The following is a 21285-nucleotide window of genomic DNA, read 5'->3' as shown; positions in this document are numbered from 1 at the left end:
TTCGCAGTTACGAAGGTTACAAACTTTGACATGAGTTCCCTCTGACAATGTTAAGAGATTGTGTAAACAAATAAGATTAAACATCATTTACGATTTTCGACTCTGCATTCTTATACAAACGTTGTTAGAGAAGAATGGGTTATCATGACTCATTTTTCTCTAAACTGACAATGAGCCTGACTCTGTTGACCTTGTCAGTGAGTTAGTAGTCACTGACTAAAAGTCAGCCAGTCAGTTTGACTACTTATGTATGAGTCTGAGTCAACATGACTCATCCTCAGTCAGTCATGTGCCGTAATTCATGTCACTGCCTGTGCATAAAATTAAGATTGTCATAACGAAAACAAAAAATCGGTAATTACTACCGATTACGGAACAGTAAAGATTGCATGAAGCCACTAATCGAATCAATTTTACAAATAATTAATTTACAATCAATTACATGAATGAATTATGAACTTTTAGCATTTTTTCACTGCATAATGAATTAAATTTGAATATGCATAAAGAAATCTATCCCCTCCACACCACCATAAATTTAACACGTATTTCTTTATGCAAATTCAGATTTAATTCATTTCAAAATTCTTCAAAATTTGGTGAACACTTTTTTACCTACATAAATTGTTATTTTTGGCATTGGTGCATCTGTACTCGAGCTGTACTTCAACGGAATTCTGCTACTTGAAAGGTTAGAGTTATCTACTCGTGGTCGTGACTAAACAGCACAACCTTCAGGAATTACCCGAACAATATAAAGGTGACTGTCATTGGGTCCAGATTGGATAATATATGTGACATGGTGTCATGCGGCATGACAAGATGAGCAATATCTGGGTTTAGGTAGGTATGTTTTAATTACAATAAAAATATTTCGACGAAGGTGTCCCAAATAATAGTGTTGCTCACCCGGGTATATGTGTAGATATCTACTGGTATGGTACCCGGAATCTCTTTGGCCTAAATAATTTGATTAAGTTAGCCGACATGTAAAATTGTACTTTAAAATATACTCTCATAACTTATTCCCGGACCCTTTATGATTTACTAAGGCATTTAGAAGTACCAAAAAGTGTAACTTCCTTTTTCGATTTTTTATCCGAAAACATAAAAATCAACAAGAAATGTATATGAAATATATATGAAATGAAGTCACTGCAGAATTTCTTGTTAACTACACTGCATTTCACATGTGATGTGATGGGGTCTGAATTCCTGGAGCCAACATTCACGTGCCCAATTATCTATTTAAGATTGGACCCTGACTGAAATTCAATTTGAACGCGCCCCATCAAAAGTGAAACCCGGTTTAGTTAGATAATTGTTACTTGGTTTGTAAAGAAATTATAATGAGGGTATTCATTTCGAGTTCGCATCGTTAGCAACGTTCGCAAAACAATAAAGTTCGCAAGTTCGCAAAAATTATTGGCTTGAAAATTGACTTGTGTGGGCGTTGGTCTTCCGGTGGGCGCTTGGTAGGTCAGAGGTGAGTGCAGTCGGGACGGACTGGGATGAATGTTCCGGAAGGACACCACACAGTTTGGAGGCGTAAGGCCGTATGTGCGATCGGCAGCCCCACTTATGATGTGAGATACACGAAAGTTAATGTTTTATCGGAATTTAGCACTCGAAATAAGTCACCGAAATGTAATACGCGTCCCCCGAGAGTTATAGTTTTTACAGAGCAACTGGTTATCAATTTATTTTACGTAGCCGGAGGATTTTACATTTATGTATCAAGAAACCAAAATATATTTAGAGGTTGTGGAAACTGTAGAATTATGGGGGACTTTAGGATGGCAGTGGTGGAGAGAGGAGATACGTCTTGGTAGACACCCGAACTCCGTCTCCCCGGATTCTTGGACAGAAGACAGTATATGTCCTTGTTGAAGGAGACGATGTCCTTCAGTCGATGTATGGATAATTTGGAGTGACTGGCCGGTCGAGATATCAATGTATGAATATGGAGACGAGGAAGAGATAGGAGGGGAGGATGCATATGATATGCATAGTTCCCTCACTTGAGAATTTGCGCATCTCCAAGGCTAGTATTTAGTTCGCAAAATATTTTTCACAAATTGTGCAATAGGAAAACTCCATAAATCTCTATTGGTTACGGAAGTTTGGGGTTTGGAATTTTTGAAATTTCTTATTTGGTAAATTTCAGACGCAAAACTTCGGTAACTAATGGAAATTAACATTTTTCCCATTGCAAAATTCGAGACATTTGTATACCAAATTTTCGCAAATTTTTCAAGTGTGTTCACTTTGTTGCTTCGCAAAATTCGCAATTTCGAAAAAGTTATGTTGCGATGCGAACATGCGAAGTCCTAATGAATACCCTCAATATTTGCGGTACTGGCAAACACTGTTTTGCACCAAGTTTGGTCAGATGTACTACCTACATTATTTATTGGCTTAGGTACATATGTATCACATCAGATTATTAAATAATTAGTTCGTGTGCAAAGAATGTTGTCATGAGGACATACCCACGCACTCCACAGTCAGTGCAGGACAAATGCACTTGAACCAATAATAAAACCCACTTTCAAGTTCGGCCAGTGTACATTCACGCTGAAGAAATTCACACCGAAGGACAAATTTACCTTACAAAATTCTAGTTAAGACAATCAGTATTAAGCCCCACGGAAAAATGTCGTACCCTCGAAATTTTATAAATCCACTCTCCCTGCAAATATGTTTCCTTCTCCTGGCTTCCTTTTCCAATGGACAAAATCCCTATCAGTCTTACCAAACTTCGATTTATTGCAACGCCTCGTCCCCCATTGAACATCCGACCAGTATCGAGGAAGTCCAGGCAATCGTAAACTTGGCGATTTCAACTAACCAAACCGTGAAAGCGATCGGAAGCCGGCATTCCATTTCGGACGTAATCTGCACTGAGGGAATTCCCATGAATTTGGAGAATATTAAGTACACTGTGTTAAATTCTGATGGGACCGTAAAAGTGGGGGCAGGTGCGAAGGTGAAAGACGTCCTGGACTTTTTACAAAGTCATAATCTGTCCTTGATCCATGTGCCAGCTTTTGGTGAGCAAAAAATTTAATTGAAAAGTCCGGTAATAATTTTTTGTTTTAACCGGTTTTTATTGTCAAGTATTAAAGTCAAGAGGTTTAAAAGCCAAAATCACGTGCCCACTTGATTAACTTTAGTGGCAGGCTGAAATTTAATTCATGCCTATTAAATACAACTCCAGCACCGGAATTTAAAAAAAAAATTTGCAAATTAAAATTTTTACTAAAGGCTTAACATCTTATTTCGGAAGCCGGTAGCAATACTTAATTTACTGCCATTCTTATCGGATTTCTAATGTTGCTGTTTTTGATAAATTTTAAAATTTTTCCAAAATAACTTATTTATTTCAGGTGGCATCACTGTTGGTGGCGCTATCGGAACCGGAGCTCATGGATCCTCCCTACTCCACCCGACCTCTCTGTCCGACCAAGTTGTCGGCCTTACCATAGTCGACGGACAAGGAAATGTTCAAATAATCAATTCTGCCAATGATCTCGCCGGATTCCAAGTGCATTTAGGCCTCCTCGGAATAGTTGTCGATGTCACGCTGACCACCGTCCCATTGTTCAAAATGACCATACGAAACACCCTCCACCCCGAAACCATTCTCACCGACGGCACCGCTCTCATCTGGGCCCAGAGTAGAGATTGGTTCGAAATGTGGTGGTTTCCCAGCTCCTCCTCGGTCGTCGTTTCTGTCGGAGATTACGTCGACGTTTCCACCCCGGGGGAACATTACACAAACATGTTGCCCAACGTCAACCTTTTAGAAGTCATTGCGGGTCGCACGGCATATGAACTGCTGCAAGCTACTCGAAATACATCAGGGCTTCTTGCCATGGAGGAAGCGACGCGCTTATCCATGTACGAAGTTCCTGGAGCAAAACCCCCATTGTACACTGGAGACGGGGTAAAGTTAGAAAACCCTGCGACAGGTTTTGCCCATGTAAGCAAATTATTTCTGGAAAATTTGTTCACAATTAAATAATAATTTGCATTTAATCTTTAGCAACTTATGTCGAATCGATGCGAAAGCTGTCCTTGGGATTACGGCGCGGTAGCTTTGAATCCGGAAGAATCCTCGCTAGCATTCAATTTGTACGATTTGCCTCGCGTTGTGAACACTGTGAGAGGAATTCTAAGTCAGGAAGGGGCGGAAAATACGCTATTTACCATGATCGGGATGTTCATCAGGTTTTCAAGGGCGTCTCCCGCTCTCATGGCGATTAGTAGTGGACGACCCACGGTAACTTTTGAGTGGACCACGCCAATGAGAACGGACCCATTTAACACGCCGAAAGCGGGGATTGCTGGCTTTCAAGCTATCGCGCAGGCAATGGTGGGTAGAAATGTTATAAAATTTAGTTAGATAGAAATTATCTTAATTTCTGAATTTTATAAATTTTTCAGGTCACCGAACACTCTGGTCGTCCCCACTGGGGTAAAAATGGGCCTTACTTCTTCAATCCAGACATCTTAGAAGAAGTTCACCCGAATCGGAACTCGTTTATCGGCCTCATGGCGAAATACGATCCCAACGGCGTGTTCCACAATAAATTTGCAAAACGGCTTCTCGCCACCAGCGCGGAGATGAATGTGCACCCCAGCGTGACACATTGTGCTTTGCAGGAATACTGCATCTGCTCGAAAGATGATGACTGTGGAAATAACCAGATTTGTAAGGCGTTAAATGGCTACATGGCTTGTCATGATGCTCCCACAAACTCAAAGAAGGATTCCAATTTAACTATACTTTAGGATTTTGTACTTTTAACTGAAAATCGACTGAAATAAAAAAGAATAAACCATATTTATTGCTTTATACATAGTTATCGTTTTAAATCCAAAAGTGCGATGATGCAACAAAATTTTCAGTGGGTAAAATTTCCTTAGTCCTGTTTTGATGATTGAATTATACTCATGGATGGTTTGGAAAGTTTCAAGAAAATCGTATGTCGGGAACTACTTCAAATTATGCAAAAGAAAACTAAATATGATATGAATTAACATGTATTTACAATTATTACTATGTATGTATGTACTTGCAATTTGCGGTTTTTGCAATTATTACTGTTTGTTTTTGTCTGCACCTGACAATTGTACCTAAAGCGCAGCCAAAGTTTCTGTGGGGGATAAATGCACACAAACAGGTAACAACGTTACTCCATGCATGTTGGGGGTAATATAAATTATGTAACATAATGTACCGTATAATTATTGGTGCGGTTCGCCCTATTTGCATATTTCGACGCATTATAGTTGAAGATTATTCAACACGAAAAGCCCATATCGCTGAAAATTGACATAGTGAGATGTATGCAAATGAGGTGACCCGCAGCAATAATTCTACTGTGTGTGCATATGCATGTTTCTCGCCGAAGAAGACGACGCTAATTTAAATACATATTTGTTTTGTAATCGAATGTACCCTCTTATTCAACGAATTGGAGGATATGTATGTGGTCTGCATAAACTATACAAATTTAACTACATTTCCACATCATTACAAAGTTTATTAAATGAAACAACAAACTGTCTAGAGGCTCCAATTATTTCAGTTACGGTTAGCATTCCAAACAAATTACTGCTCTTAAAAGTTTGAAAATGAATTTACCAATAAATACTTAAATATTAGCATAGCCTGTAAGCGTAAGAATGGAGCATAACTTATCCACCGTACATACTTTAATTACTTAATGCATAAATCCACTTCCCGTGCCAAAATATAGTTTGCTTGGATAAACTTTTTAAAACTTTGTCAGCATTAAGTGAAAAACTTACCTCGTACAATTCATCCATGAATATTACATACATATCCGGCCAACAGTTACATGTTGCATTTCTTGACAATTGAAATCCTCCTGGAAAGGAATCGCATTGTTTTTCGGTACGTTTTCATAAATACATTTAATCAGCCATGGACAAACTTGAAATTTTATGCGTCGTCACAATTTTGGCACTTTCTTGTGCCAATTGCGAAGAAAAAAATCCAATCGAGCTATTAAAATTGTTTGAAGGGATTGGAAACTGTGACCTTCAAATTGTGCATGGTGACCTGGAGTCTGCTAACATCCAGCCATTTCCCAACTTATTACTCCCAACGTCTTTAATTTTCGCGTCAATTTTTGCAAGACAACGACCGTGGTTGGATTATGAAGATTGGGACAGATTTTCAATCGATACTTCAAACACACGAGTTTCTTATTGCCAATTAAGTGTATTATTCTCCTCCCAGTTTATCGAGGATGGCAAAGAAATAAAGTTTTGGCATTGGATAAGGTTTGGTACGGATAGGCATTTCCGGTTTGGAAAATTTGGGAAAGAGTGGTCCACCTCGACCAGCAATACGTACGTCGTACTAGTTACAAACTACGATATGACAGAATTTGCAAAAGTTTCACTTGAGAAATACGTCTCGGTATCCTCTATCGAAAATTTCGGAATTGTCTTTAACCAAGGAACCAACAATTTATTAGAGGTATGCGTCCTAAGAAGTGGAGTAATGCCGGAAATCCAAAATTTTAACTGTATGACAAACTTTCAGTCAAGTTTCCTAGAAAAATTTCATGCTTTGCAAACTAAACTACAAAACTGGGAACTAAAAATTCTGGTCAATACGGACATAAGTCTGCCCAAAGAATTCAAGGACGGGGATACTGTGGAATTCATAAAATATCCTCAATTCATAAACCCCTTTGATCGTGACGATTTCAAGTCATCAATACATCAACACATTGCACAATCTGTGTTTCGAAAAAGTAATTCAACCCTGTCATTTTGCCAACGTAAATGTTCCTTAACGTATCATGGCAGCATACAGTTTGACGGTATGGGAATGTTGCATTTGTCCCCGACTAAAGTCTGGGTCACAGTTGGATTTACGAGCTACCAGTTTTTATCGTGTTACTCCGAGAAGGAAATTACTTTTAGGTTTTACATTGTCCCATTTAAGCGGGAAGTTTGGTTCGGAATATTGTCTTGTGGGGTGATGGTATACCTCATGATGCAGTTCTTTGTCCGATTTTTTACCAAAGTACGAGACGAATTTCCAATATGGATGACAGTTTTGGCAGGAATATTTGACACGTGGGGTCATATTCCGGAGAAAGTTGAGCAACGTAACGTTACTCGATACCTGTTGGGAGGATGGGCGTTGGCTTGTCTAGTTTTAACAAATTTTTACAGCGGTTTGATGATATCCGAATTGAATTCACCCATGGCAAGAAACCGACCGGAAATATTTTCCGATTTAGTATGCAGTCTAGAAGATGCACAACTATTTCATAGCGAAGGACGAAAAAACCTCGGTGAAAAAATTTCGACCAAAATGAACGAAACACTCACCTACTTGGATGACTTCAAGTTGAAATTATTTTACAACATTTTGCAATTTCCAGTGCCACCAGAGTTAACCAACATACCATTTCTCGAAGAAGCTTCATGCTTTAGATTGTTGTCCCCTGTTCGGCATGGTCGTTTAAAGGGCAGCATTGTTTTCGACTTTGAAGACTACTTATACTCGTGGTATTACCAATTTAGGGAAATTGTGACGTTCAATCCGTTAAGCGCCTCGAGCAGTCAAGTCCTTTTAAACCTGTTTCACCCAAGACACGCAAGAAGACCGAGAATTGTGGGGGGTCACCTTCCAGATATTCGATACGCTATGGAAAAAGAAATTACGTCATGTGCTAAAACTGCATTTATCGGGGAATCGTTCTTAATTGCTGCAGAGATCGAGTACCTTCGGAAAAAATATTTCTGGACTAAATTTCATAAAGGGAGAGACACCTTGATAGGAGATCTGATTGGATGGGTGATCGAAAAAGAGGGAAGAATGCAGTCAGTGTCGAGAAGTTATAGGGCTCTAATTGAGTCCGGAATTTATGAAAGGCTTCGAGTTGAAATTACGGCTAGGAAAATGAAGGGAAGAAAGCAAACGAGTGAAAGTATCGTGGCAGGGAAATATTTGGAATTAATTGTGATGAACGGGGGAATATTGACATTATTTATTATGACATTTTTCATAGATTTGGTAGCATTTGTATGCTTTCTCTCCGAGTTTCACAGCCTGGTTGGACAGAAAATTGTACCCGTAATTATGGGCTTGGCTAGATTAATTTCTTTATCTTGGACTGTTGTGATAAATGTAAAATGGAATCTGGGACTTTTTGAGAGATGCAAAGATGAGATGAGATGAGTACAGAGAGATGCAAAATGTAATGCATTTTATGGGCTTTATATTTAAGTTATCAAATGTGGAGTATGTACTTATGAAGTTTATTAAGCTGGAATTAGATGTGTGTAAAAAATGAATTTTTACATTCAACAAGTAATATTGTGCTAAATAAGCTGTGTATGTACCTAATATGACGTTTGTATTTGTGTTGATATTAATAGATGATTACCTTTGTATTTCTAGAAAACATACTTAAACGGCTAAATACGAATTTGACATACGACATACAAATACATAAATACATAATTATTATAATGTAATAACGCAGTCTATATATTTAATGTCCCCATTTTTAATAGGGGAATTTGATTTTGCGAACAATAAAAAATATACATATACTGTCAAATGTGAATTTGAAAATTCTCAGGATAGACTTTATAAAAAGAGTTACAGTATAAATCGAAAGCTTGTGTACATTGATGAATATTTACATGTGTTCATGTGCATATACGAACTGTGTAATTGCATACTTACATAAGTACGTATCGTCAGAGGTTAAAAGTAAGTTCTAGGTCAATTCCCCAGGTATAGATGCATATGTTATCAGGCGAGGGCTACATACATAAATTATACGTAGAATTGAGCAAAAAAATAAAATCAAAAATTGGAAATCGTTCTCTACTTGGACTGCATGCGCTCACTATTTCTTGCGCTTTTCTGCGGTTTATGTATTTTTTATAAACAGGAAAGTATATCCTGGCTAATATAATTTGATTACATCGATTTATTCCCGTTCCTAATTATGTATAAATATTTGATAAAATTGACGTGTGTGAAATATCTGCTTTTTCTTCCACTGAAATATCATCGTATTTTTCCAGTCTGTCGAAAAGCTATTCAAACAGTACTTTTTCGACGTCATACACATATTAAGTTTTTGTGAACAAAGTAATTAGCGTTATCAGTTATTCGTCTTTGTGCCGTTTGTACTACATACGGTGATTTGATAAGAATCTAATTTACTTTCAATTCAGGTTGAACTTGTTAATCACAATTGCTATTTTCGTGGAGAAAAGTTATTAAATATAACATGCCGACGGGGAATACGGACATATTTGTATGTACCAAAATTGCCAGCGTAACATGTGCCCAGATAAGAAAATACGCTCAAAGTCGTTAAAAATGCAGATTTCAAATTTAACAAAGATAATTCCATCCCTGGGGCCATTCCTTGCACTTCAGCGCTTCACAATTCTTGCTGAATATTTGTACCATCAGCAAATAAGTTGGAGCAGGGAATCATGGATACCACGCCCTACGAAGAGACGACTTTTATATAAATGGTACTCCTTGTCCTTCCTACTTCTCGTGACCGCGGTGATTTTGGGGTACATGGGATTTGGAGAATTTCTAATTTCAGGCCAAGAAAATATGACGATGGGATCTAGGGTCATGCTAGCCTTATTCATTTTGGGGGACGTGACGGGGACGGGGCTCATATTTTCTTATGTCGGCAAGGTGGACGAAATCTGCTACATCATTGCAAGCGTGCAAAACTTATCGGGTACATTACACATAGTTACATATCTGTAAAATTTTAATAATCAACTTGGAAGTTAGAACGCTTAATATAGATCCGCATGGCACAAAATTTTCTACATGTCTTGGATTATTTTAGTCGTGGGACTCATGTATGTATAATGCTTGTTATTCACCTATTATGCAAATGGTGTACCCTTGACTTTAATGAGACAAGAAATTTTTTTATAATATCAATTTATACTAAATGGATTTTACTTCAAAAATAATCATTAATCTGAGACGTTTTACACACACATTCAGAGTAAAAATTTGGGAGATAATTTTTTTTACGTCACAAATTGATATCAATAATTAAGATGAAAAAATTAATCAAATCGAATTAATTATTTCCAGGAATGATTCAGCGTGGCTCCAGCACAACTAGAGTCGGAATTGTTCTTCATGGCTTTATCACGGGACTCATTGTTTTTCCAATGTGTGTCTGCTTCATCCCCCTACTTGAATATAAAATGGATCCGACGTACTTCTGGTTTCGAAATATTACGTTTCTGCCATACAGTGCTGAAATTCTTATTCGAATTCTAATCATATTTTTTGTCGTACTTCACGGATCTGTGCTAATTTACAGCAGCTCGATTTACCTAATTTGGGCAGTGCTATGCTTTAATGATTGTTTGAATAACGCGAATCTCTTAGGAATTACAAACACTGCAGATTTAAAAAGTGTTCATGATGTGTTCCTCCGTCTTAAGGTTGTCAGAAGGATCGCGAAAGTTTTTACCAAGTTTTCCTCTAGTTTGAGAAAATATCGCCAACTACAAATAGTTACGGCACTCGTGAATAACTTGCTGAAAAACGTAATCCTCGTCTTGGTGGGGATAATGATGATTGGCAGTATAGTATCGGGCTACATTTTGATAAAACTGCGACGTCAAGCACCATATTCGCTGATATTTTTTGCCGTATTTACACTGACGCTGATCGTAGTTTCGATTCATCTCCTATTCCCCCTGGTTATAGATGCAACAAAGAAGTCGAATATTTTTATTAGATTTTGGCAACTACAAAATATATCTGACTATAGGAAAAAACAACTTAAGAGTTGTAGATTATTGGAGTTCAGGGTGGGGTCCTTCCACGTTGTTGATGGTAGTTCAAGGGCTAATTTGATGTACGTCATTGTCTATTATACGGTGACATTTGTAATCTCGAAAGATTAAAAGTTTGACCAATTTTCACCACTTGTAAATAAATATATGTAATTGATTTTTCATGATTTGAAAGCTTTATAGCGAACGTTAAATTTACATGATTTTTAATGCTCATATAATTTGCATAGAGTAAATATTTTCCTGGCGCGGGTAGAACCGAGTAGCACGTGCAAGCAACTCTCACTTCGCTCGTTTTATTTTCCTTCGCCCACCGGTTTTGCTACTTCTTGTGTAAAAATTAAATAAAAACGAAGGATTTAACAAAAAATTTTGTGGAAAGTGGAAAATGGATGCTTCGTCAATTCTACCGTCTTTCAAAGAACCCATCAGGGTCAGGTAATTTAACCAGTTTAATTAATTGCTTAAATGGTTTGATTAATTTGATTTCAAATTCAACATTCTTTAATTTAATTAATTTAAACATAAAATGTAGAGAGTTGCCAGGCAGTAAGCGAGCGATTTTCGAGATTGACAAGTCCAACCCTGACTCGGACATGGTTTTGGAGGATGATGACGATACATCTGGCGGATTTGACGACGACGAAGGGCCAGTTACCGACACTGACCCGCAATGCTACGCTGCCAGGGAAAAAAAACGTGGACTTTTGGAATCATATGGGATAGACCCACAGATCAATTTTATCTCATTCTACGAAGAGGATAAAATGGCAGAGATGAAGAACTTGATCGAGTGCGGCGGTGTTCGTAAAACCGTGAGATAGATTATTTATTTATTTATTAAATTAGTTGAATACAATTGATACAAATAACGCTAAATGGTTGTGGGTTGCAAAACTTGCAGATAATTCAAGAGGGACAAGGTCCCCTGGTTCCAGATAACTGCAAAGTTTTTGTGCATTACATCATCACCGGAAATGGATTGGATGATCCGTTCGATTCGACGGTCCTGCAAGGCTATCCACAGTGCCTTGATCTTCGCAAACCAGAAGTAATTCCTGGACTACTGGTCGCTATCAAGAGCATGCATGTTCGTGAAGTGGCCAAAGTTTGGATTCGAAGTGATTACGCTTATGGAGCTCTTGGTTGCCCACCACGAATCCCTGCAAGTATGTTAATTATTTATGAATTTGCATTTTCTGAATGAAAGTGTTACTCTTGTCTCGACATCCTCTTCTCCTTCCATATATTCGTAGTGTGAGTAATCCTTCTTTCCATAGATCTGGATGTCTTCTGTATCCTGGAAATCTTGGATCTGATTGAAGAGGATCAGCTCAAGCTGGTCCCGTACATGACCCCGAATGAAAGAGCCCAGTTGGAGTTTCCTGAAATTTATGACGCGGCCAAGGATTTGCGTGCTATTGCAAATGGTTTGTACGGGAATGATGCGTGGTGGCCGGCAGTCAAAAAGTATGTAATGTCGATATTTAATATTTTTACTGTACACATAGGAACATAAATGTTTCTACATTATGAATGGTGCCTTGACTATGTATATATTTATTCATGCGCACACATTGTTTTTCAGGTATAGGAAGGCTATAAACATTCTTGAAGAGTATGGCATTCAAACTCAGGATGATCAAAAACAACGTGACCAACTGCTCTATACGCTTTACATAAACTTGAGTGCTTGCTACTTGAAGTTGAAACGCCCTCAGCAAGTGTGCACCTCGTGCAGGTTGGCCCTTCGAAGTGCAGAATTTTCCAAGCAAACGGTGAACGCAAAGTTGTACTTCAGGTAATATATTTTATTTTTACCTGTATGTTCACACATAAAAAATGCTGTAAGATGAATTTATGACTTTTTTGTCTGGGTTTGAGTAGGTTTGCTGAGGGGAAACTAATGCTGGGTGAAGGGAAGGATGCAAAAAATTTGAACCAGGAAGCCTTACGCCGCAACCCCACGGATACTGCTATCCTGGACCAAAAGAAGAGGGTAACGGTCTCATCATTTGTTTAATTCGAAATAGTACAAATAGCTAATTGTGTAGTGTTAAAGTACTTGTTTTTGACTTTGCAGATTGAGGCTGAAATTGAACACGACAAATTGGTCACCAAACTCACTTATGCAAAAATTGGAAAAGCATTCTGCTCCTCCGGAAGTGCTGATGCTTAAGTCATCTGTTACTTACTAATGATTTATTTACATTTCTTTAATGCGTGAATAATAAATACCTTGTTATTTAAATTAAATTCTCCCAATAAATACCTTGTTATTAATACCTCCACCCAAAGTTCAACTACAGCGCGCCCTTCTGTTCCCACGCTTCTGCGACGACTGTCGTTCTAAGCTAAATTAGTTTAGAATGTACAAATTGCTAACTAGTCGAGGAACAAGTATTGTAATTATGCAGCTCTGTGATATCAATTAGTGTTACGATTCTGTTATTTATTAGTAAATTAGTTTTTTGGGGTGGACATGCACAAAAACTGTGCGCATGAACGAGTACCTGCATAGGTGTTTTAAAATTAATTTACTTAATTTACTGACTTTATTTTATTTCACCAAAAAACTTCAAACTGCAGAATTAATTTTTGGTTCTAGAAATTTGTTTTTCCGTTCAATCCATTAGATATCATTATCGGCCAGACGCACCCCCAAATAGAAAAGCGCCCAGTGGGATCCACTCAATTCTTGGGTTTGATGCAGCTGTTGCCAAGTGCATAATTTTCAAATTCAATACATAAGCACAATATAAAATTAATGATACTCACATTGTGGAAATTGAGGCATTTGTGGTCGTGGAAATTTAAAAGGTAAACCTGTAATGGAAATATTTGGATCAATTACGTACAAATTTTACCATGGTTTCACATGCAAAACCGGAAATGTATGTAATAGTACATATTTTTACCATGAGGGGCAGTGGAGTTTGGCGTTGTGGAATTTCCATCCTGTGGGCGTGGTCGAAGTAATCGGCGTCTGGGCGGAGCTGAACTGTCATTGTTCTTTCCACCTCCAGGTTGTCCAAACTGGGGGAACAATGATCTTCCGTCCCCATTACCGTCACCCGGAACAATAATAATTGTAGAACTTGAAATTGATTCCAACCGTAGCAGTATCACCAGAAGTGATATCGTTAAGAAAAATATTTGGAAGGAGAATGGACTTAAATTGGTGGTAAGCTGCATGTTTTAGAGTTGTTGAGGGAGAAATTGGCAAATAACTTTTTTGTAAATCCATTGAGCTTGTTTTATAATAATAATGATATTTGAATGGCAATGAGAAATTGTGTTCCAGTTCGTAATAAAATTTTAATGGGTTGTTAACTGAATGTAAAAATATATGGAATTGGGCTAGTAAGACTGGGAAGGGTCGGGATCGTATGCTGAATTTATTTAATAATGGGTCATTACTTGTGGAATTGACTGAAACTGGTTCACGGTTTTTTATCAAGTTCCAGAACGTAATAAATACTTGTGATGTGAGTTGAGTTTGTAAGTAAATGATCAATTATGAATTGAAAATGTCGCGATATTACTAATTCCGGCTTCGCTGGATATGTAGTAGGAGTTGGTACCATAAAATTTGACCGTGTCACAGTTACCAAGGTTTTTACCTTGATGTGCTATTTCGTCAGTTTACCTGTATTAAGATATGACACGTTTTGGTAGAATATTGGCATATAAATAGTAATATATCTAGTCCATATTATGTACATGGATGAGATGTTACCGAAGACGTGTATACGAATATACATACATATGTAAGAATATTTTATTCACTCAAGTAGTGAATTGTATTCGCAGAGAATTCAAAGTGCAAATATCATGCAGAATATTATCATTTTACATTCACTGATTCGAAAAAGCTAAACGTCCAGCGTTGTACATACATAAATATGTACATATGTATGTATGTATGTATACCTACAATACCTGCAGATTGTCATCCAATCCGTTATACGCATATTATGACTTCTGCTCGCGGATAATCTTCATGAGCAATGAAAACACAGGGTGAATGTTAATTCACCATACTACATGATCTGCAAGGTACATCATACAAATTTGTATGCACGTATTTATTTATGTATGTACATGTATGCAGTAAGGATCAAATCATGAAATACTGAGAATTGCATAGCGTCGACTTTTTCGTGCTATCAATGTTAAACAGATTAGAGTTTGAAGTATTTCGAAAGTTGTTTTCTTGGTAGGTTGTTGATAAAGGTTGTTGATAAAGGATCATGCATTTGGCCATCTTCGACCAACCACACGCGACTGACGAGCAGTTGATTCTTCTCCACTTATGTTGCATTGTTGTAAAATCATGCACATATTATTTAGTTATGAAAATCTTACCAAAAAAGTTGGGAGGAAGGAAGTAGGAAGTTGAATAAGATGACTAAATAAATAAATAATGAAACCACTTTAGCATCTCGTCCTGCACTCTTTGATCACTTCCAATCACATATCGCAAGTAATGGAAAGTTGGTAAAAAAAATTTCCATAATAATTATAGTGCATTTGCGTTATGTAATATTGTGCATATGCAGTTTTTATCTGGTCATGACTACGAAAAAAATAAATTGGATGATCCCACCTGACACTTATGCAATCGACGAAGAAGCAGTGCGTGCCGTGGTGTGGTGAAGTTTGGGCTGAATAATTTCTCGTCATAGATTAATTAATTGGGATTAATCTGAGATTAACAGAGAGATTAAATATTTGATTACTAAAGATGGAAGCCCTGCTGGGAGGGGCAAGTGCACTAATGGGTGGTGGAGGTGCTACGTTCCCTCACGGGCTGATGCTTGGCATTGTGGGATCGTTATCAATGATGATAACTTCGTGGGAAAAATCCGACCGGGAGAAGGATCAGTATCTGGAGAAAAATAGGGAATACGGTGACACGTACGATTTCATAGTGGGTATGGAAATGCAAAAATTATGCGTCGTTAATTATAATTACTGGATATTAAATTATGTAAGTATGTCTTAATATGCACATACTTTATTTTAGTTGGTGGCGGAACAGCAGGATCACTGGTTGCGAATAGGCTGTCAAAATCGTACAAAGTTCTTCTACTCGAGGCAGGCGGGGAGCCACACCCATTTCACGGCATCCCTATCATGGCCAGTTTCATGCCAGGGCATAAACAACTGGACTGGATGCATGAAACCGTACCGCAGAAAAATGCATTGTTTGGAGCGGAAGGAAATGTGAGAATGTGACTAATTTATTTTAACTATGGTGGTATCATGAAATTGGGTTTAACTTGTAGATCGGACACATCTTTGCCGGACGGGGGCTCGGTGGTACGTCCAATCTTGATTACATGATGCACTTGCGAGGTCACCCGAGAGATTATGACGAGTGGGCGAAAATCACTGGAGATGGGTCGTGGTCTTATGACGCACTTCGTCCCTATTTCGTCCGGCATGAGAATTATCTTGGAGAATGGATGACAAAAGGAGAGAGTACGTGAAGAAATTTATGTCCATAGATAAGAAAGAAATTGTTAAAACTTATAAATTTCTGAAAATTGTATTTTTCAGAGGGAATGCATGGCTCCGAGGGTGAAATGCGCCTTGGACCAGGACCATTCTCCATACTGGGTAAGCGTTTTGTAGTCGCAGGAAATGAAATGGGACTTCCCCACGTGGATTTAAACGGTCACTACGAACAAGGTATATAAACATTATCATATTACATTTACATATACCCATTTATTTTAGTTATCATCTTTAGTGACGATATTTAAATCATGCCAGGTTTCGACATGATGACACAGCCCCTCAAAATGGGTCACCGTCAAACCGCCTATGACGCTTTCCTACGGAGAGGTAGAGACAAGTGGAATCTCGCCACGCACAAGTATTCCACGGTTCATAAGGTATACATAAAATTAGACATTGGTCACTGACAAAAATTGACGATTTCATAAATACATATTTATCAGGTCCTTCTCCGCGGATCCAATCACGAAGCTTACGCCGTAGAATTTGAACAGCACGGAAAACTTCGGGTTGTATACGCCCGCAAGGAAATCATTCTTTCTGCCGGGGCAATAAATACGCCAAAACTGCTCATGCTCTCTGGCATAGGGGACTCTAACCACCTTCAAAACATCGGAATCCCCGCTAAGGTCCATCTGCCCGGAGTAGGTTCCAACTTGCAGGACCACTTGGGCGTTCCACTTGGTCCGTTTTTTACCCAGACGGGTAATTCCATCCGATTAGAGAGAGACGTCGGTCCGGCGGCTGTGTTGGCGATGGGTCGAGGTGACGGCGTACTCACGTTGACCGGATTCGAGGCTGCCGCTATGTTGACGTCAGACCAGGCAAAAACGAAAAGCGGTGGGGACGCGGCTTGGCCGGATGTGGAATTGATTCTCAACACTTTGTCAACCGAAGAAATGGTAGCGTCCAAAAAGAAGATGAGGAGAGATGTGATGAATAAGTATTATAAGGTTTTGCATAAATTAAATAATTGATAGAAATTTGTTTATGAAATTTCGAAAAAAAAGTTAATTTTTCTGGACAGAACTCCAAGGGAAAAGATTCCTTTACAATTATCGTCTCTGCGACACGACCGAAAAGTAAGGGCGGAATTCGGTTGAGAGATCCAAATCCCTACAGCCCTGTGGTCATTGATCCCGCGTATTTGAACGAAGTTGAGGATGTCGGGGTGCTAGTGGATGGCGTCAAGAAAGCGATGCGACTGGTAGAGGGGACCGTCATGTTTCAGCAGATTGGGGCCACCTTCACCAACAGGTACATAAATAAATAGCTACGAATGTCAGACTTCCAAATTTTGATGAAAATTGTGGAGTTCGAAAAGTAATTTTCCTAATATGTATTATTTGTGCGTCTTAAAAATTTCACAAAATATTAAAAAATGCATATTCATATGTACAACAGAACCGTCCCCGGATGTGAACCGTACCGTCTCAAGAGTGAAGAATACTGGACGTGTTTCATTCGAGTGATGGCTCATTCGATGGGTGACGTGGTTGGGACTGCCGCGATGGGACGTGTGGTCGACAACGAGCTCAAGGTCCTTGGAACGGAGAGGTTAAGAGTCATTGATGCTTCCGTAATGCCAACCATTGTCAGCGGAGGAACATCTCCGGCGACATTAGCAATCGCGGAGAAAGGAGCTGACATGATATTAAGGTAGTTACGTGATTGCGCAAAAACTTCATTTCGACTTTTCTGAATTTTGCACTAAATAAAATTAATTCTCCAGATATTGGGGGCCTTCAAACAAGGCCACCTCTCTGACGAAAGAATCATTTTCGGTGGCATCCATCCTAAAAGAAAGTGCTTCAAAGCTACGGACCATTTCCGGTCTGGGAAGCTCTATATTTTTCCAACACATAAAAAACAGTCCGTCCTATCGGGACATGGCAATAAAATCTGGCGTTAAACCGGTAAAGAATCCCTTCCACTTGATCGGACCATTGGTAACGGCCAGTTTGATGAACGTGGGACCACAAGATCACGAGTTGACCAAATCACCAGAATTAGAAGTTCTATCGACACCTACTCACCAACCATACGTCGTCACACCACCGACAACGCACTCATTGACTCCACCGACGACGCACACACTCACACCCCCCACGACACCACTGCCCCTCATGGCGACACTGTTTAGCGACCCAACCCCGTACCAGGGAGAAGTGACCAGTTTACCAGAATCGCACCCCTACCTTCTCCAACCAAAGACGACGCCACACCCGTACCATGGAACCTTCGTGTCCAGTGTGGACTCCTTCCTGCAGCCGTATCTTACCCAGGAAAATAAAGGAGCACGGTTCAGTCAAACCTTACCGATTTTAGGTTTTGCTAAAGTTGCGAAGGATGTGATACCGACAAGAGAGAAGGATTTAGCGAGTCTACTAAGCTCGAGTGGCGGTGGGGTGCAGTATGGGCGGGCCCGACCGAATAGAGACTCTATCACGCCACAACTTATCGCCATGACGACGGGAGGAATTCACATGGCGACGAATGGGGTACCAGTTTCAATGCCAGTACCACTTCAAATTTTGGACTATTCCAAACTATTCTCGCCCAGTCAGCCAAGTGCGCTTTTGTTACAACAATTGCTAAATAACTCGACGGATGGGAACAGTAATGATTTAGCATCCAGTGTGGACTCACTTTTACTGAAGGGTCCACTAAAAGTGGAGCAGGAACAGGTAAGGTACCACACCCAGCAGGATATCCCGCACGATATGTTGCGATTTATCCGACTTCCGGTAGAGTATGGAAAGTTTAGTCATGTTGAGCAGGTTGAGGCGACGACGCCAAAGTCAGTACCATTTTCGAAAGTGCTTCAAAAACATGGGGATGATACAGTTTCTCACAAAAATCATATAGTTTATAGTAATGAAAACCCTACACCAGTTATGATTATGCCTATGGGAGGTGGTTATGCTAATCCACTCCTGTTACAGTATCCTCCTCACCCCATGACGTCTTTCAGATTCAGAATACTTAATCAGGAAAAAAATTGATACTGCAAATTTAAGATTTAGATCTGTAAATGTATGCGTATGAGTTGCATGAATTGTAACGCAATTATTTTGGTGGTTCCTTATTTATAGATATATGTTATGTAAACTGTATATAATAATCGATGGCTAGTTATTATAGCAAATTTATTATTATTTTGTATATATGGGTATGTACGATTATGTTTAAACTGAATTAAATATAAAACAGCATAAATATGTATGTATAATCCTAGCCCGAGTCAGCACTTATGGAATAGTCACGTCCCTCCATCTGTAAATACGTCTATGTATCTCTGTTGTTAATTTTTATGTGCACTAGTTTTACCTACAAATTACTCCGGAGAAAATTGTGCTTTTGTATGATGAATATTATAAACAAATGCACAATAAAGCTGCATTATTGTAAAATATTTGTCTGATTTAACATTGGTGATCCACACATGATCATCAATTTCTAGTCATGCGATTTCTTACATTCATGCATAAATACGTCTCAAAATGCAATTCCATTTTTTTGATCCATTCAGAAGTCCAGAACGACATCGGTTAATAAAATCCATGTCAAGGCGTGGGTAGAACAGTGCCAGCTCCGCATGCTTGAAAACCATTAATATTTTTATTCATATGCATAAAATATAAATAGATTTTAAATAGTTGTTCACATCAATTAAAATTTTAATACCTTGCAAACAAGCTGTGTAAGCAATAGTGCAAGGTCCTGCTGCCACCATTGCAGTGACAGGTGCACCTCCAGCGATACATGCTGCATACGCTATGGAACATGCTATCGCGCAAGTACCCCCAAGAAGTGGTCCTCCGTTTACCGTACCCAATGAACCGACCAAGGCCACCAGAACTAGAACAACTTGAACTTTCTGTACATAATAAATCAGTAAATTTCACAGAAATGTGTACACACTGTTGAAACATGTAAATATAAAGATTCAAGCTTACCATTTTCTCGGACAGTGTAAAACTTGAAAAGTTCAAATTAATTTTAAAATTTGTCATCTACGCAAGAATAACTGGCTTTCGATACCTGAAGAGTGCGGTATATATATAGAAAATAAATCATAGTTTTTCATAAGCTTTCATGAGCTTCTTTCCACCAGGTTTTGCATGTTTTGTTTGTACATCAATTACAATCGGGTCTGGTAAATAAGTGAGAAAGATCACTCTGCATATTCAGCAGAAAGATGACCCGACCCCACTTTCATGATTTAACGAGTAACTCATGATGATACTTCATTTTAGCTCATTTACACGGAGTAAAAGATAATAAACTGGTGTCACAAGGTTTTACGACCTAGTCCATGCATTTAAATACACAGTTGACAGTACATGTTTAGTATATACAAATACTAGCGTATAAGCCCGTCTGCCTCCGGGCGCCGGGCTTATTTAATTTTCATGAAAATTAAGTACGATTGTTCATAATTCCACCGAATTATTTTTTTATTGTATCCATATTATTAGCTGGAAATGTCTGTTTGCAAGGGAAATGAAACTTTCTCCTCTTTCACTTCCGTCACGGAAAATTACTTTCACTTCCGTTGCAGACAAACATTTCCAGCTTATAATATAGATTGTACGGCGACAGTCGACTGTTGATGGATTTGGTTGGATTTCATGGTACCGAGTTTGTATAACAAAGTTAAATAAACTGCTAATGCCTTCCTAATGCACAAATTGCGAAATGCATGGACATTGTGTCTAATACAAATAAATAAGTAAAGTATACGTGTCGATAATGTGGATGTTGTTTTTTAAAATGTATTACCTTATTGCTGAACGAGAATAAATCAATTACTTTAACGGAGTTATAAATACTTGGTGGAATGTGACGATTAGATTAATTTGGTAAGTACGTTACCATATTAATTAGCTA

At 38.6% G+C, this 21285-nt stretch overlaps 4 protein-coding genes and 1 long non-coding RNA gene across 8 annotated transcripts; 3 read left to right on the top strand and 2 right to left on the bottom strand.

The window, feature by feature from the left end:
- The first annotated feature begins 2465 nt into the window (after positions 1-2465).
- Positions 2466-4849, top strand: LOC110857910 (probable L-gulonolactone oxidase 1). Its single transcript, XM_022106522.2, has 4 exons — positions 2466-3053; positions 3390-3985; positions 4049-4378; positions 4450-4849. The coding sequence occupies exons 1-4, from the start codon at positions 2657-2659 to the stop codon at positions 4795-4797; spliced, it is 1671 nt and encodes a 556-aa protein (XP_021962214.1). The 5' UTR covers positions 2466-2656; the 3' UTR covers positions 4798-4849.
- A 636-nt stretch (positions 4850-5485) lies between these two features.
- Positions 5486-13163, top strand: LOC110857911 (inactive peptidyl-prolyl cis-trans isomerase FKBP6). Of its 4 annotated transcripts, XM_022106523.2 has the most exons (8): positions 9124-9779; positions 10151-11304; positions 11402-11681; positions 11771-12035; positions 12147-12336; positions 12455-12667; positions 12754-12865; positions 12950-13163. In XM_022106523.2, exons 2-8 carry the CDS (start codon positions 11255-11257, stop codon positions 13043-13045), a joined length of 1206 nt encoding a protein of 401 aa, XP_021962215.1. In that variant the 5' UTR covers positions 9124-9779; positions 10151-11254; the 3' UTR covers positions 13046-13163. The 4 variants fall into 4 exon arrangements, 2 of the variants coding, with proteins under 2 accessions (XP_035713871.1, XP_021962215.1); XR_004836620.1 differs by lacking the exons at positions 11402-11681; positions 11771-12035; positions 12147-12336; ... (1 more) ...; positions 12754-12865; positions 12950-13163 and having other exon boundaries at positions 5486-9558; positions 9636-9779; positions 10151-11248; XR_004836619.1 differs by lacking the exons at positions 11402-11681; positions 11771-12035; positions 12147-12336; ... (1 more) ...; positions 12754-12865; positions 12950-13163 and having other exon boundaries at positions 5486-9779; positions 10151-11248.
- On the bottom strand, positions 13047-14473 carry LOC118438165. Its single transcript, XM_035857984.1, has 3 exons — positions 13785-14473; positions 13645-13692; positions 13047-13579 (listed from the first exon to the last, which is right to left on the bottom strand). The coding sequence occupies exons 1-3, from the start codon at positions 14059-14061 to the stop codon at positions 13509-13511; spliced, it is 396 nt and encodes a 131-aa protein (XP_035713877.1). The 5' UTR covers positions 14062-14473; the 3' UTR covers positions 13047-13508.
- Positions 14474-15403: 930 nt separating this feature from the next.
- LOC110857818 (glucose dehydrogenase [FAD, quinone]) lies at positions 15404-19807 on the top strand. Its single transcript, XM_022106429.2, has 9 exons — positions 15404-15803; positions 15896-16095; positions 16158-16353; positions 16432-16563; positions 16648-16769; positions 16836-17345; positions 17420-17649; positions 17797-18051; positions 18125-19807. Exons 1-9 carry the CDS (start codon positions 15614-15616, stop codon positions 19395-19397), a joined length of 3108 nt encoding a protein of 1035 aa, XP_021962121.1. The 5' UTR covers positions 15404-15613; the 3' UTR covers positions 19398-19807.
- On the bottom strand, positions 19688-20829 carry LOC118438166. The gene is made up of 2 exons (XR_004836621.1): positions 20080-20829; positions 19688-19993 (listed from the first exon to the last, which is right to left on the bottom strand). It is a non-coding gene; the product is annotated as an uncharacterized LOC118438166 (long non-coding RNA).
- Between the last annotated feature and the right edge of the window lie 456 nt (positions 20830-21285).

This window comes from Folsomia candida, unplaced genomic scaffold (genome assembly GCF_002217175.1).
Source record: "Folsomia candida strain VU population unplaced genomic scaffold, ASM221717v1 Fcan01_Sc019, whole genome shotgun sequence".
Classification (NCBI taxonomy): domain Eukaryota; kingdom Metazoa; phylum Arthropoda; class Collembola; order Entomobryomorpha; family Isotomidae; genus Folsomia; species Folsomia candida.
Note: the sequence above shows the minus strand (reverse complement) of the source record. Positions and strands in the feature narration are given on the sequence as shown.

Excerpts from the sequence above, each read along its gene's own strand:
- LOC110857910 (XM_022106522.2), top strand. The coding sequence starts at position 2,657 with ATGTCGTACCCTCGAAATTTTATAAATCCACTCTCCCTGCAAATATGT. Across the intron at positions 3,986-4,048 it reads CTGCGACAGGTTTTGCCCAT|CAACTTATGTCGAATCGATG; the intron begins GTAAGCAAATTA and ends TTTAATCTTTAG. Across the intron at positions 4,379-4,449 it reads AAGCTATCGCGCAGGCAATG|GTCACCGAACACTCTGGTCG; the intron begins GTGGGTAGAAAT and ends TAAATTTTTCAG.
- LOC118438165 (XM_035857984.1), bottom strand. The coding sequence starts at position 14,061 with ATGCAGCTTACCACCAATTTAAGTCCATTCTCCTTCCAAATATTTTTC. Across the intron at positions 13,693-13,784 it reads AAACTCCACTGCCCCTCATG|GTTTACCTTTTAAATTTCCA; the intron begins GTAAAAATATGT and ends TTTCCATTACAG. Across the intron at positions 13,580-13,644 it reads AATGCCTCAATTTCCACAAT|CTGCATCAAACCCAAGAATT; the intron begins GTGAGTATCATT and ends ACTTGGCAACAG.
- LOC110857911 (XM_035857978.1), top strand. The coding sequence starts at position 9,335 with ATGTACCAAAATTGCCAGCGTAACATGTGCCCAGATAAGAAAATACGC. Across the intron at positions 9,780-10,150 it reads AAGCGTGCAAAACTTATCGG|GAATGATTCAGCGTGGCTCC; the intron begins GTACATTACACA and ends AATTATTTCCAG.
- LOC110857818 (XM_022106429.2), top strand. The coding sequence starts at position 15,614 with ATGGAAGCCCTGCTGGGAGGGGCAAGTGCACTAATGGGTGGTGGAGGT. Across the intron at positions 15,804-15,895 it reads CACGTACGATTTCATAGTGG|TTGGTGGCGGAACAGCAGGA; the intron begins GTATGGAAATGC and ends ACTTTATTTTAG. Across the intron at positions 17,346-17,419 it reads TGATGAATAAGTATTATAAG|AACTCCAAGGGAAAAGATTC; the intron begins GTTTTGCATAAA and ends TTTTCTGGACAG.